The sequence below is a fragment of the Macrobrachium nipponense genome, chromosome 37 (genome assembly GCF_015104395.2).
Source record: "Macrobrachium nipponense isolate FS-2020 chromosome 37, ASM1510439v2, whole genome shotgun sequence".
Classification (NCBI taxonomy): Eukaryota; Metazoa; Arthropoda; class Malacostraca; order Decapoda; family Palaemonidae; genus Macrobrachium; species Macrobrachium nipponense.
The window spans coordinates 47212321-47229820 of NC_061097.1; the positions used below are offsets into that span (position 1 = coordinate 47212321).

The 17500-nt window shown below is 37.2% G+C and overlaps 1 protein-coding gene across 6 annotated transcripts in view; it reads right to left on the reverse strand.

Annotated features, from left to right (window-relative positions):
- The window catches only part of LOC135209246 (cytochrome P450 4c3-like), a 32955-nt gene that overhangs the window by 13544 nt on the left and 1911 nt on the right, over positions 1 to 17500 (reverse strand). For 3 of the 6 annotated variants that reach the window (XM_064241949.1, XM_064241948.1, XM_064241952.1), the window contains 2 exons: positions 15862 to 15986; positions 13664 to 13745 (listed from right to left, as the gene is read on the reverse strand). In XM_064241949.1, coding sequence (XP_064098019.1) covers positions 13664 to 13745; positions 15862 to 15978 — 199 coding nt within the window. In that variant the 5' untranslated portion in view covers positions 15979 to 15986. Of the gene's footprint in view, positions 1 to 289; positions 406 to 2600; positions 2717 to 3679; positions 3787 to 13663; positions 13746 to 15861; positions 15987 to 17500 lie in introns of those variants that run through there. The other 3 variants (XM_064241950.1, XM_064241947.1, XM_064241951.1) reach the window with 3 other exon arrangements.

Below are 17500 nucleotides of genomic sequence, written 5' to 3' on the forward strand. Positions count from 1 at the left end.
GTTTCAAACTTGGAGCTACACACCATGCATAAAAGCCTGTAAACCAGTGGCTCTCAACCTTTTTTGGGCATACAGCCTTTCACCACATGTCAGAATAATGACACCCCCCCCCCCCCCCCCCCCTCCTTTCCAAAGATCCCTACCATTATGTGGTCCTAGAGCCAGTTTGAGCCTGCCAATCTGTGGTGCCACAATTAGCCCTCTGAAAGTAAAATTCCCTCTAGAGGGAGAGTTCCCCCCCGGTTGAGAACCACTGCTGGAAAGGGATGCACCAAATTGACTTTAGTACCTCTGCGGCTGAACACTTGTACAAAACAACCATAGGAAAGGGTCCTATCCAAAACTTTGCAAGGTTAGTTTGATGACTCCATATGTAAGCGCTGCCCCTGGCACTTTGGAAAAACTCTGCAAACATATTTGTGATTAGTTATTTGTTTATTCAGCGCTAGGCAGTTTCGGATCTTTAATAAATAGTGACCCCAAGGGTGTTAACCCGGTATGTATTGTAATTTGCAGCGTGTTTAGCTAAGACAAGCCCGTTGGTGATGATCGTAAAAACATAAACAAAGAATGTAAATATCATAGAGTAACCCCAAGAAATGTTAGTCCTAGATAATGACCGCCGAAAACCCTTGGTGGTTACTATCTAGGAATGTGTCCCCTGAAGTCATTGGCTCCAGGGGGAATAAATACATTAATCATACTTTAACTAGAATCCTCATACAAATTAGATTTGAATCAAAGGCACTCTGGATTTTCTGTAGATTTGACAGTGTCATACAATTTCTTCTGACGTGTAATTGACTCCCATGTTAACATGTTGACTCTTAAGTTGTTTGTCCGCATTACTTATGTGAACATAAGCGCCTCAGTGGCATGGTCAGTTTGGTCCTTGGCGCCTGCCACCATCGGTGGCCGCGAGTTCGTTCTCGGTCATTCCATTGAGGGGTCAGAGATGTGTATTTCTGGTGATAGAAGTTCACTCTCGACGTGTTCGAAGTAACGTAAAGCTGTTGGTCCCGTTGCTGAATACCCACTGGTTCCATGCAACGTAGAAACACCATACAAACAAAAATCATGTGAACATATCCAAAAAAGATTGCAACCAGTCATGACCTTTACCTGGAAATCCCAATAAATTATGACATATATGTAAGAAACCGAATGCTGGCTTCCCATATCAGTCAAAGCTTATTTTGTAAGAGTTTCAAGATTTTTTAATTTTAAATAGCATTTCCCCTTTTATTTTGAATTTAATTCTTCTGTTAAAACAGGATACATCTCAAGTATAAAAGGCCCGTTAAAACACTCTGGTTTAAAGCTAAGGACAATATTTCAGTGGACTTACTTCCACCCGTATCAAGCAGTGAATGACAGAAGGAGTTTCATTGGTGAAATATATACTAGTAGATCTGCCCTTAGGTGATGCCTGGGGATGTTGCTGAGCCATCTTGGGTTCTGTTAATTTTTAATCCGCTTCATCATCGTCTTAAGGAAGATGTTAGCTATCTGATCCGAGTCCCAAGCCCCATTGGAAAGGTTGATCCTATTATGTTGGTGTTTTATTAATGAAGATTCCACCATTTGACATTTGTATCTACAGCTGCTCTTGTATAAAATTCGAGATGAGTTCCAATCCATGGTATGGTTCGTGCTATTTATATGATGGAAAATTGGTGAACTATGCTGTCCATGGGTTTACAACATAAACGATCATTTAGATATGGACAACACAGTTCAGCAATTTCCCATCATATAAATAATAGAACCATACCATAGATTGGAACTCATCCCGAATTTTATACAAGAGCAGCTGTAGATACAAATGTCAAAAGGTGGAATCTTCACTAATAAAACACCAACATAATAGGATCAACCTTTCCAATGGAGCTTGGGACTCGGATCAGATAGATAACATCTTCCTTAAGGCGACGATGAAGCGGATTAAAAATTAACAGAACCCAAGATGGCTCAGCAACATCCCCAAGCATCACCTAAGGGCATATCTCCTACTAGTATATATTTCACCAATGAAACTCCTTCTGTCATTCACTGCTTCATAAGGATGGAAGTGAGTCCACCGAAATGTAGTCCTTAGCTTTAAAACAGTGTTTTAATGGGCCTTTTATACTTGAGATATATGTACATATATACCTTGTTGCAGTCTTTAAGGATTAATTCCTGAAAGTGGCAAACAAACCTGCCTTAATGCTGCTGTATTCAAAGCTAAGATCTGCCTCAACTAACAAATAAATATAGCAGCATCGTAGCAGTTTTGTTTACCCCTTCATGAATTCATCCTTAAAGACTACAAGAAGCCGCATTTGCATGAGAACTTTAAGAAAATTAAAGAAAGAATGCCAGAAAATAATCTATATACACATATTTTATATAAAATTTTGATAAACGAAGCGTACCTCACACTCAGACCTCAGATCACAAATATTGCCCACAAAAAAATGTAAACATTACGGGACGAAATACCATGACCCCAGAGCAGTTTTGGTTTGTCATTGAGCTAAAACCCTGTTTGCCAAAACTTGCAGACACGTATAAGAGCAGAAGCCTGTCAAACAAACGTAGCAAAATGACTTGGGTACCTCTGCAGCTGTACAGTTGTACAAGGCAACCAAGGGAAAGGGTCCTATCCAAAACAGTGCCAGATTAGTGTGCAGACTCCATATGTAAGAGCCCCCCTGGACGCCCTGGAAAAACTCTGCGAACATAAATGTAATACGAATGATTTTTACAATAATCCAGCTGTAGATAATGGGGTTGAAAATGCCCTTTGAAACGCTATTTCCACTTTGCGGCCATAAATTTCTCACACTTCATGCGTCCCGGTTCACTGGAAAAATAAGGACAAATGATGTACGACAAAAGTATAAGAAGCATATGTAGGTGTTCCCATAGGGGGGTAGTTCCGTCATTGGACCTCATGCGGTGCACTGTAGGCTTAACTTAAGCTTCTTTGCAGCGTCCCTTCGGCCCCTAGCTGCAACCACTTTCGTTCCTTTTACTGTACCTCCTTTCATATACTCTCTTCATCTTACTCTCCACCCTCTCCTAACACTTGATTCATTGTACAACTGCTTTGAGGTTTTCCTCCTGTTACAACTTTCAAACATTTTACTGTCACTTTCCATTTCAGCGCTGAATGACTTCACATAGGTCCATATGCAACTCATATGTAGGTGTGGCAATACGACGTTGATGGTATGTACTAGATGACCGGTGACCCGGGATGAACGGGGAAGTAGGTTATTCCCTTGTGCTTTGGGCCTCGTCGGCTCCTGACCCCACAATGATAACATGACCCAGCTCGAGTCAAGTTAAAGGGTTTTGAAACCTCAACAGGTCACTTATAGTCACTTGACTCTTTACATTACCTGTGATCGAGGCTGGATTACCGCCAATCAAAATAAATGGGTTATATGCTGTATATTATGTGAATATATATATTTATATATATATATATATATATATATATATATATATTATATATATATGTATAAAGAGAGAGAAGGGGGGTTGGTGTGGAAGCATGAATACTGCACAGTTATCAAATCATACTCTCGTACAGACGAATAGACAAGCAAGCAGCTAAGCAGAGACACACAGACAGACACATTAACAGAAAAAAACAGAACAGATAAAAGACCAAGAAAAACCCTCCTACCTCTGCCTGGTTGCACCGGGCCGCGAACACCATGGGGCGGGGCCCTAGCCAAACCTTTGCAAGACTTCCGGTAAAGGAAACCAGAGCGTTGATGCACATGAACACCTCTGCAACAGGCATCAGTAGATGATAAGCAAAGTCTCCCGTCCCAACAGAAATAAACTGTATATAATTATACGTACATACATATAATATATATATTATATATATATATATATATATATATATATATATATATATATATATATATATGTATATATATATATATATATATATATATATATATATATATATATATATAAAGTATATGTATATATATATACACAGTGACTCAAAAGTAGGTGGACAGCAGATGATAACATTTATTTTGAGATTACATACAGTACAGTTATATTAATACATACAATTAAATTTTTACAAACGATTATTACATTTATACAATTAATTTTATTGTATACAATGATACAATACGAATGCCGTATATTACTTATAATAAATACCATCATTACATATAGCGCCAACACAAAACCTATTTCACGTACTGTCCACCTACTTTTGGTTCCCCCTGTATATATATATATATATATATATATATATATATATATATATATATATAGATATATATATATATATATATATATAATTGAAGGAACGTCAACATGAAGGACTACGAAAAGAACTGAAAATGAACGGAAAGCAATATTTTCCCCAACAAGATGAATTATGTTGTGTCTGCACTACGGTAATAATGGCATAAACACGTTATCGACTTGTAGCACACATGTCGTAATCACATTGAAAACAAGTCGGCGAATCGTTAGCAAATGCTGTTTAATCGTATGAGGCAGTGGTTAAGACTACGAAAAGTCGGCGACTTGTATTCAACTCGTTTGTGACATGTTAGCGAAAGTAGTTGGCGTTTGTTTAATTGTTTAAGGCATGTTTTAGCGCCGTGTGGACGCACCCCTAGACTCAGACATAAATGTAAAGAAGACTAGGACACACACACACACATATATATATAATATATATATATATATATATATATATATATATATAGAGAGAGAGAAGAGAGAGAGAGAGAGAGATTTATAATCAATAAATAGGAAAACAATGTAAGTAGGAAAGAAACACATCAGCTGCCTCGCAACATAAGAATTATAATCATGCAAAGAAAATAATGAACATATATAATTGTATAAAATAAGAATTATATGGAGATGATACAAATAAGAGCCGTTACGTGTGTACCTATAGCAAAATCCAGCTAGCTTTGCAGCTAAGCCCCGCCTACTGATTACGTCACGACCACTCCTTGAGGCTTGAAGCTGATTGGTTGGCAATAGTTTCGAAAAGTTGGTCAGTATGTCGTGCTTTTCATCTTCATTTATTTTGCTATGGTGGTTTTACCGAGCTAAAGCACGTTGTGCTGATTATCAAAAGGAAAAGTTACGTTATCCCCTGAATTAAGATCTTAATACACATCTCCCTAAAAATGGTAAAGAAAAACTGGAAAATATGAATGAAGCCAGGAATGTTCTGCGATGCTGTAATGTTGTTTCATAAATAAGGTTCACCTGAATATGAAGGTGTGACAGGGAATATCTGCGTTCGAATCGGTACACTTTGAATCACTGGACAATGATTCTAATTACTGTCTGATAATGTCAAGCATTTCACCATTCTGAATCTAAACAAAGACTTTCTCAGAGCGCTGCAGACTGGCATTTCATATTGATTTCAGGAAATTTGACTACATATAAATAGTCTTAAGATCGATGTCATTGGAACCGTTTACACATTCGGAGGGATGACAAGCGGTGACTGCACTCTACAAAACCAGAATAGGCCTATGTTTAACTGGAAGTTACAGTATGATAGACTATAAGAGTCTTATTTGGATATTATTTGCTGAGAATTTTCTTAAGGATATTACCTCCTTTCGTAACAACAGCATCATAGAAAATGACGTAGACCTATAGTGTCCTATATCTTTTGTCAGTTTACGCAGTTTATGACATTTGGATTTTATGCCTATCTTATACTCAGCCGTTTTATTGTGATTTCTTGGTGTGGCTATTCTTGTTTTTGTTGCTGCTGTTACGTTGCTTGTAGTGTCTCCAAACACTTTTTATTGGGTAACCTAACATTCCAGAATAAACATAGACCTATTCATAAAACACTGGTGTAAAGAATGATCTGCCCACTCTTATTAATTGAAATTTAGTCATTTGTTTTAATCAAAAGTAATCGAGATCTTGATGAATGCACTATTGACATGCTGACTTCCTTGGAAGTCAAACATCCAGGTACTGACTAGACACAATGTTAGTTAACGTCGCAAATCACAAGATCAGTAGTCTTTCAACTTGCACCTTTGAAAGCCAAGTTTGTCCTGAACTTATACAATAGAACTTATTGCGCTGAGGAATGTGTATATTTCTTGACAGTCGCTTGTCTTCCGTTACGTTTTGAGATGGTGCATAAGCCAGGAAAAAAAAAATCAGTATTTTGTTAGTTTAGTGTAGCAACAATTGATGGTATTGAATCTGCTAGTCAGCATCGTTTAATATGAAGAGATAACCACAGACAAATGAGCATTTTTATCATGTTGATAACAATCTAAACTCAGTGTACAACACTTGAAATGTTTGCCTTTGTCATGCAGGGACCTTGAAATCGAAGATAAAAGGATAAGGACTGTTAGTGTTTGGGGTAGCTAAGGGTTACAGGGCCAACAAGGACTGTTGGTGTCTGGGGTAGCTAGGGGTTACAGGGCTAGGGAAGGTTGACGAAGAATTTGGATATGGGAAAGAGGACAAAATATGTGGGGGCTATTACGAAGTCTGGTTGGGTAAGAATGATTGTGGCAGATGAAAAGTTGCAATAGTAAGTAGACTGACTGCTGTGATTGTGTGCTTTCCAGGGGAGAATATTCACAAGTATACGTACATGCGAAAGAGAAAATGGCAAGAAGAATCATTTGAAGCTCTTTTTCACAGAAGGGGGAAAAGCTGGTTGATGGGTGTAATGGTGAGGATTGGCTTGAAATATATCTGATCACTGTTTTGTTAAAGCGATTGTGAAAGTAAACAGAACTTTTAGCTGTAGAGAAAGGGACAAAATGTGGTTTTGAATGTAAATAAAACTAGGAAATGTAATAAGAAGGAAGTAAGAATAGCACAGCAGGAAACGAAAAATGTCGGCATTGATGCCTAATAATATGATATGATTTATGAAAGGAAAAATGAGATTGTGTTAAGTGCAGTTTCAGGACAGGTGATATGGAAAAAAAAAAAAAAAGAATCATGGTATATTAGGGCTTTATGAGCATATTGAGCAAATACTTTAGAAAAGAGTTTGTTCTGCAGGAAAGTAAAATCATAAAAAAGGCTGATGAGTTATAAGTCTTAAGACGCAGAGGTGGTATCGAAAGAGAAAGCTGTCCTGTGTCGATGAAGAACAGAAGACAGACTTGTAGGAATGATGCAAGAGGGGACGAGGTTGTCGTAAGTTCGAGAATGCCTCTTGACGTGACAACTCAGGAGACAAGGAGGACACTTAAAGGCCCGTCCACACGGTCGAGTTTTGCTCGACGAACTCTGTTCGATGTGACGTCAGAAGCGGAGAAACGGCGGATAAGGTTCCGACTTTTCCCGCTTCTGACGTCACATCGAACAAAGCTCGTCGGGAAAAGCTCGACCGTGTAGACGGGGCTTAAGAGGTTGGAATGGAAAGTCACGGGGAGCTGGTGAGACTGCAAGTGAGCTGTTGCTTCTGACGAAATAGTTGATGAGAGAAATTTAAGAGGAAATAAATTTCACTTGGCCTACGTTGGGCTAGAAGTCTTAGACAGAAGAGAATGGCGTAAGGTGTGAGCAGCGGGCATGCAAAAGATCAGTAAGAGAAGAAAGCCCACGTAATCGAAGTTGGTAATACTACGGTAACCGAAGGGATTGTTGAGCCGGTTCTCTATGCGAGGGAAGTGTAAATGTTGAATGTGAAATAGAGAGCGCCTCAGTGCCGTGGTCGGTATGGTCTTGGCCTGTCACCTCAGTGGTCGCGAGTTCGATTCTCGGATGTTCCATTGAGGGGTCAGAGATGTGTATTTCTGGTGATAGAAGTTCACTCTCGACGTGGTTTGGAAGTCACGTAAAGCCGTTGGCCCCGTTGCTGAATAACCACTGGTTCCATGCAACGTAAAAACACCATACAAACAAATGTAAAATAAAAAGACAATCAGGTTGACATTGTTGAAATGACTATTTTGCCTATAGTATTTGGAGTAGGAGAGAAATGTCGACATACGAAGTGATAAAAGGCTAGTGTAAAGTGAAAAGGCATTTCCGAATGTTTTGAGAAGGTTTGGTTATGTTGCGGGAATGGAAAATGGAAAAAAGCTGGTAAAAAGAAGTATATAACTGGGAATAGCTTTGAGGAAGGGGGAGAGGGAGACCTACAAAGTGTGTGTAAGGGAGGTGAGGGCGCAGTGCTGATGTACTTTCTGATCAGATGTATAAAGTGGCGAATGTTGGGGGAAGTTGACTGCTTTGGATGTTCGTCTTCTGTTCATGACGAATTTTAGAGTGACCTTTGTTTTGTGCTTTTTCGTGACCCAAACTTTACTAGTGACACCGGATTATATATATATAGATATATATATATATATATATATATATATATATATATATATATATATATATATATTTGAGTCTTATCACATCACCGTGATTCATACATACGCATTAAGCTGCAAATATCTTTTTAATATCTAATTCACTCTACTTTTCGGAATTAATATATTTTTGTATACGTTAACCTAAGGGGAATTTTTTAGTTGATAAGGAATTCGTCGGCTCATGGGAGCGAACCACGGAACCAAAAATTCAGGACGTACAGTGAAGCGCTTTAAACCACAAGGCTATCACGAGAGGTATATGTTAACACCGCCTCTCGCCTACAAATCGTGTCGCGCTCAGGTATTTGTTGTTTTAGAGTCGGCACCAACCCACCTCAACCTTAATAACTTTGTAGCGCTTTTGTCGCGCATAGCCATATTATGAGTTATCACATCACCGTGAGGCAGTGTAGCTTAATGCCTATGTATGAATCCCGGTGATGTGATAGGACTTAAAATATGGCTACATGCAACAAAAGCACTACAAAGTTATCAAAGTCAAGGTGGGTTGATGCCGACCCTAAAACAACGAATACCTGAGAACGACAGGGATTTGTGGTTTAAAGCACTTCACTGTACGTCTTGAATTCATGGTTCCATGGTTCACGCCCATGAGCTAACGAATTTCATATCAACTAAAAAATTTTCCTTTGGTTAACACATGAAAATATATTAATTCCGAAGTAGAGCGAATTAGATATTAAAGGACATTGGTAGCTTAATGCATATGTATATATACATTTATTTATTTATATATATTAATATATACGTATATATATATAATATATAATAATATATATATCATATAATATCTATTAATATAATATATATATATACTATATATATATATATATATATATATATAATATATATTATATATATATATATATATATGTGTGTGTGTGTGTGTGTGTGTGTGTGTGTGTGTGTGTGTGTGTGTGGAAGAGTATCACGATAAACAAATAATCGATATCACTTACATACGGATAAAGATATCTAGTGCTAACTAGTAGTAATAAGACCAAGTAAGGATTTTTTTATTTTTATCTATAAAGTTTTCACCAGCGATTACCCTTAGAAACTAGTGATAACTTTGACTGGTAATCTTGCCTTGATAAAGTTAAGCTTTTTTTTTATTTTTTATTTGATATAGGCTACCTCAAAGCTCTGAGTATGTAGTGGATTCTGAAAATTATCTCAGCACTGATAGCATGTAGACTCTTAAGTGGTAGGCTTGCCGCTTACCACGCCAACTAGTAGGCCTAAGTACAGTACACCGCCACCATGTAGGTTCCTTTGTTTGTTATCGTAAGAATGGAAATTAAGCCACAAGGCTAAATCAACCAAGATCTCTCTGATATCTCTCGGCCACTCTCTCTCTCTCTCTTGGTATCTCACTGCCATTTTTTCATAAAATAGCCAGTATGTATAACTAAATCACGAAAATTTGGAACGTGATGAATATATCAATAAAGGTAGAAGCCACGAGGTAAAGTGAAACACTGGAGTGCTGCGAGATCTTTTGACTCAGGGTCCTTTACTTAGCAGACTGAGTCAAGGACCAGAGTCGAAAGATCTCGTAGTACTCCAGTGCTTCACTTTCCTTCTTGGCGTCTACCCTTATACATACATACATACATACATTTATATATATATATATATATATATATATATATATATATATATATATATATATATATCGAGCTACAAATGTCCTTCAATATCTAATTCGCCGCTCTACCTCGGAATTAAAATATTTTCATATACGTTAACCGAAGGAGAATTTTTTAGTCGATAAGAAATTCGTCGGGTCACGGGCGCGAACTATGGGCCGAGGTAGAGCGGATTAGATATTAAAAAGGACATTTGTGGCTCGATGTATGTATATGAATCACGGTAATGTGATGTGACTCAAATATGCATATATATATTCTTATTTTTACATTGATGGCTGAATTCATATGATGTTTATTTAATATGCTCTTGTGACTCTTGACTGAATGAACTGCAACTTATCAGTTTATTTTCAAGTAGTAAAAAGAAATATTGGGTACTTTATATGTCAATATAAGGGAAAATTCTCCTGTACGCATCTTTATACATGGAATATTAGTTTTGTACACCAGTATTGAAATATATATTGACCATTCTGTGCACCAGTATAGAGAAATTTAAGTGGTATTTTGAAAACCATTACGGAAAATATAGTGCTTCTGTTGTATACAAAAATGGAGGAAATATTGGCTCTTTTTGGACCAATATTAAAAACTGTTGGCTGTTTTGAACACCATCACTTTAAAACATTGGCTATTTTGAGCGCCAATATATCAAAATATCTATTTTAAGCATTAGCATATGAGTATACTGGCTATCTTGCGCAAAGTACAGCAACTCGGTGGTAAAATACACCAGAGCTCATGTAACGTCAGCTTAAAGTTTCCTTAAAAAATATTAGTCATTTTTATATTCCCGATCTGACTGTGCTTTCACAGCAAAGTACGAAAGTTAGAGAACAAGAATTAAATACATTTTTATTTCCAGAATAAGCCAGACTAAAAATAACAGTAAGATTTGTTGATCTGATATTTAATGATCTCTAGATCTGGAGCCCAAAACAGTCACAAAGGTTGTCACCGTAAGACTGAAAGGAGACCTTATTCTTGTTGTGTCTCTCCCGGTATGAATTTTTCCAGACTAAAGTTGCAGTGTCTGCCAGTAACTCAAAGTGCTTGGTTCATAATGGCACTGTTTACTGGTGATATCAAATCTGCAGAGAACGGACCGCTGAAAGTCCTATGGCAGTGTTAGGAAACGTTTAGATGCTTATGGAGAATATATGCAAATAATTAATAATTTCGTATATCTGATTTGGCAAACTTATGCATGCATAATCATGCATGCATGATTTAAGTATGCTTAAACACACACACAGACACACACACACACACACACACACACACACATATATATATATATATAATATATATATTATATTAAATATATATATATAATATCTATATATAATATATATATATATATATATAATATTATATATAATATACATGCTTAAAAAATCTCAGTAAATGCACGTGAATTCATTAAATAAGCAAGACATTGTCAAGGAACGAATGAATTCGTTCCTTGACAATGTCTTGACAACGTCTTGGGACTGCCTGTACTCTCATACTATTAACATTCATTGCTTCTTTTGCAAAAACATCTATACAAACCAACCAATCCCAGTCTTCCACAGCTCATACTAAATTCCATTTCTCTTTCTTCCTTGTTTCCATTAACTTTCATAACCTTGCTCTCGCTTCCACCTTATTTTTTCCTTTGTGTGGTAATTATTGTATTTTCTTTATTGGCATCCATCATTTGTTAGGGAAAACGACTTAATATTTATATAAAGCTATACATACATTCATACATACACACATTATATAAATTCCTGCCTGTATATCATTCTTTATACAAAAGAATGCTTAGCCCGAGTTATTGGATGACATTAGTAAGGCGGTACATTTTTTATCCTGATGTTCTCTTTCCTGGCTTTTAAATTCAGTTTTCAATAGGCCAGCTGTATACACCACAGCGGTCGAGATTGTATGCGTTGTGTGTGTGTTGTATCAATTATACCTATGTGCATTCGTATGTTCCTTTACGTAGGGGTTGAAACAGATGTGTGAATCGGTTCGAGAAGTTCGGAATGTTGATTATGAAAAGATTGTGATGCAACTGACAGAGAAGCAATGTAGTGGGTGTTGAGGATTTTCAGTACAGAAGCTTTATTAAAAAAATTTCCTCATTGACGAAAAGGCTTTAGTAAATGTGAACTGGAAAGTGACTGATTTAGTTGGGTTGAAATAGTGGTGCGTTACATCTTCATGGCTATTTTAACATCTTATGGATGGAATAGTGCAGGCGGTCAGTGATAGAACACTAGATATATGTAAGAAAATGGGTCCTGAACTGAGCGTTCAGTGGCTGATGTTCAGATGATTCAGTACTGAGTAGGGATAGCAAAGAAAAACTTTAAAAGAGTTCTAAAGCTTTTGCAAGAGGACTAAGATAAAAGTAAGTTTTCAGCCAGAGTACGCTTATGAGGGCAGATGGAAACCGGGGAGGGCGAGCAGTGAATTTTTTTATATCTTTTGTTTATTTATTCAATAAATGAAACCTATTCACATGGAACAAGCGCACCACGGGTCCCACTGACTTGAAATTCAAGCTTATAAAGAATGTTGGTTTCAACTTTCCACCGCAGACGCCATACTGCAGCAGTAACTGATTATGATACAGCGCCAGGGATTTTCCATCCCCCTTGGGGAGGCACGAACTTAGGACATCTGAGTGGTAACCAAGACACTAACCACTACATCAGCGACCATTATAAATGTAGGGGAATGGAAGTGTCTGATTCGTACAAGTACTTGGGGCTAAATGGAATAGACGATAAGAAAAGTGAGTTGTAGAGTAAGTATGACATAAAGGCCGTAGGATTTAGGCAAAAGATGCGGAAGAGAAATAGAGTTTCCATTGAATCCAAAATTCGATTATACGAAGAATTGTTGAGCCAACTTTCCTTTAAGGAAGTGGAGTGTGGATGTTGAATGAAAATTAAAAAAAAAAAAGTTAAAAGCATTGGAGGAGAAATGTTTACTTGATATACATAGCATAAGAAGGACTGAAAGAGTAGTATGATTACCTGGAAGTGGTACAAAAAATGTATACAGGTAAAATGGATCAGTGTTTTAAGATAATCCGTTCTTGTGGAGAGAATGAAGAACTCAAAGTGACTGATTGTGTTGGAGTTAAGAACAAACAGACTTAGAAAGTTCGGGTCAGATGGTGTGGAAGGAGTATTTGAAACTAACGGTCTTAATATTCAGGCAAAGGGAAGTCATGTTAGTAGGAGTCTTGACGCAGTACTGAGAACCAGTCTGTGCAAGTCTGTAAAGCGGCTAATGTTGTGGCAGATAAGATTTCTGCGCCTGTAGTTCATCCACGATTTAGAAACTGAAATATGAATTGTCTGTGATTATGGTCTTATTTTTTCTCTAGAGCCACCATTTTTGCGGGAGGTGTCTTTGATATATATATATAATATATATATATATATATATATATATATATATATATATATATTATACACTATATGTGTCTAATTATGAGTGAAATGGCGAAATCGTATAACTTGATTTACGAGTGGTATCTTCCCCGGTTCTGCCATGACTTGTGTTTGTACGAATTGGGCTCAACGCAAATTATATAATTGCAAAGTGCGAAAACGTGATAATACCCACCTCGAGGCTCGACGTTAACTTCCAGAGCATTTCCGATGATTGGCAGGGCATCGGGACCAGGGATCTTCTCTATCATTGCCACCTGTAAGTAAAAAAAAAATAAATGAGTGCACACGATACTGGGGAATGATTGCTACCAGTTATACATACGAATGCTATTAACAGTAATACAAAGTATAATTTACTTTTAAAATTTATTCATACAAAAATCAAATGTTATAACAAATTTACAACGGAGTTAGCAGCAATTTTTTTTTTTAAATATAAGATATAAGCACACGCATTGACGAAATGTGAACCTCTCTCTCTCTCTCTCTCTCTCTCTCTCTCTCTCTCTCTCTCTCTCTCGTCCCCGTTCTCAATTTGCGCAGTAACAAATGATATCAGTTGCCTTCTCTCATGTTCATGCGCTTTGGTAGTTATAAATCTTGTACCGCCAGGTTTTTACTATTATTATTATTGTTGTAGGATTATAGATCATTAAGAATCGTCGTCGTTACTTTGTGCATCAAGATTAGATGGAGAGAGTACAAAGGTCGTTCCCGGAAACCAAGTTAACAAACAGCGATGGCTAGAGAGTCCGTTGGTGCACAAACTTAGGTTCAACCTGATAATGATAGAATATAATAACAACAATAATACTGAAAAGTGCGAGAAGTGTCGGGAGCCTAGAGGTTAACAGAGCGAGTAATGATAACACTTACAAAAGCACTCAACAGGGAGCGTATCCCTTCTAAAAGGACTTATATATTTATTAAATAGTGAAGGGTGGGTGCTACTTTGACTCGTTATCTACGCGTCACCTACTCCTTTATTAGGTGTTTTCCCATCTGTCCACCCGCCTGTGGTGTTTGCATATGGTAACACTGCGTTCCGGGCTTTAGATAGTTACATTCAGCTTACATTCAACAATTATAATATCCTATTTCGAATATTAACGGTGTAATTCGTATACAGTAAATTATTAAAATACTTTTCAGTTGCAAATGTACACCCAGATATCCATTTATTTACCTAAAACTTACACATAGCGTAACTATCGAAAGCCCGGGACGCAATGTTACCATACGTAAACACCAATGGCGGGTGGACAGATGGAAAAAACAAGAGTATAGGTGTTAGTACTAAACATGGCGGAAGCTCCTTGGGACGCTGTGATTCGTACTAGCACCTCAGGATCAAAGTATTACATACACTAATTTCTATATTATGTGGTCGACTAATTATATTAACACACGATATCTTCGTGCCGCCGTCTACTTGACTTTTGCTATATGATGTTCCGTACCAACACCTCGGAGTAGGTGACGCGTAATAGGAAGCCAAAGTAGCAACGAAGGGCGCAGTTTAGTAGGGTATACCTCCAAAAACGGAGGAACAGAATGTGGTGAAATTTGTCAGGTGTACATATAATGAAGTCTGTCCAATAGCTGTTTTGATTATCAAGCTCAGAGCCCAGTGCTCTCAACAGTTATATAACTCGAAAAGGTAGCCTTGTAGCTGTAGCTATCGGTCAGGTTTTATCTAGATTTTCTCTGTGCTTATTTAAAACACAAACATAGGTGCCGATGAGTAATAACATCGACAATATACCAGCATTAGTAACCTATTAGGGATTTCGACTAAATCTAAACCTTATTTATGGCGTGTATGTAGCTACATAGTATAGTATATGTATTTGTGTGTATGCAAATAGAGAGAGAGAGATCTTCAAATACAGCGCATTACTAGATCTCAGGTCACGTTTCAGAATTTTTCTTGTAACTGAACATAGAATTTCTTCTACTTGAATTGTTCATTCCATGTCATTTGAACGGCAATGGGTCTCAATGAGGTTTGAGAGTCGCTACTACTAGGGTTATAGGGACCTCTGCGTTGTGCAGCGTAACTGAATGACCTCACAGGTCCCAGCGCTTGACATTAACTCCATATTTTATTATTTCTAGGCGCCTTAGTGGCGCGGTCAGTATGGTGTTGGCGTGCCACCTCGGTGGCCGCCGCGAGTTCGATTCTCGGACATTCCACTGAGGGGTCAGAGATGTGTATGTATATTGTAATAGAAGTTCGCTCTCGACGTGGTTCGGAAGTCACGTAAAGCCGTTGGTCCCATTGCTGAGCAACCATACTGGTTCCATGCAACGTAAAAACACCATAAAAACAAACTCTATTCTATTCTAGTCTACCTCATTGGCACTTACCTTTTGCATTCTCTTGGTGAACCAGGTAACGACCAACCCCAGGATGACTGTTACCATCAAGTAGGGCCAGACGTATGGAACCCAAGTCAATAAGACGTTTTCCCGCAGCCAAGCCATTTTTGCATCTGGAAGTTAGTCAGGATTTGGTATTAGTCATGCGTTGAAAAAATGCCAATGGGGTATACAAATGTGCGTACGTATACAAACAAACGGACGCTCGCACACATTTATATCATATGTTACACACGCACACACATAATATATATATATATATATATATATATATATAATATATTATATATATATGTGTGTGTGTGTGTGTTGTGTGTGTGTGTGTGTATGATTTATGTCTGTATTAAGCCATTGATATCGAACTCTCTTCACCTGGTGGTAAGTCAGTCCCAAGGTGAAGCGCCATTCATGGGCTATTTGTGAATTACAATGTCAAATATTACAATGTCGAGTACAGTCAGGGCTCCCATACATGAATTGGTGTATGTTTGTGCCCAATCACGCATACACTTCATACAACTGCTTTCTAGGCATCTAAAGGACAAAGAAACAAAAATTAATTTCCACCTTCCAAGTTGAAGATTTTAAACATTTGAGATCATTCACAATACAACCGTCGTTATATTATCATTTTTCATTGGGAATAAGCACGATGAAGCAGAAACGTAATGACACCAAAAAAGAAAAAAAAAGGCAGTCAGTGCTTCGCCATTAACTGTACAAACTACAAAGACAGATTTTCTAAACATGGCATCTCTTTTCACAGGTAATTTCAGTTTTTACATGTTTCTTAGTCCGTATCAGCAATGGTAAACGTAGCCAAACAACACAATATCACCCATGAGATTCACCTGATTGTGGGCATTTACTTTAATTTACGCTATTATCACGTAGCCAGGCTCCACAGTCGGGCATTGCAGGGTATAGAAGCATTCGCCAGAAATGCAGTAAACTTGTTCTCTTCAAGGGGCAGTCATGTTCAGTGTTACGAGTTCAGCTTTTGTACATTTAGCCTGCAATTGCCTACAAATTCTGTAATTTAGTGGTAAGCCTGCATCACAATGCCCACCTTGCCATATTGGAGAATACTCTGTTAATTTTCCATGACAATATCTTGTCATCTATGATATTTGTTGCATTATGCTAAAGTAAATTCAGCAGTTCACATTATTCAATCTAGTTATTTCTGTTTACATGATAATACATTTGGAATAGACATAAAATTATCAGTATTATGATAAGACTGACATTAATAAGTGATCTGTAAAAATGAATTATTTATATGAACAAGTTTGTTTGCAATAATGACATATAAATAAGCAATAACCATAAGTCAACATAATTACAATTTAAGTCTTTTGTGTCATGGTGATATAAAGACTTTGATACTTAGAAAGATATATATTAAATATAAGAGGTTCATCAAGCTTTTGTGGTCAAATTTATTACACAACCCCATGGCAAAGACACGAAATCACTGTCTCAATACGCATGATTATTTCTATTGTATGCGACATATACGTTCTTCACTGGGTTAAATGAAAAGTGGTTTTCAAGAGCTTTTAACCGATGATAAATATATCCAAATTTATATTAAAAATTTGGAACAGTAGAGTAAAAAAGCGAA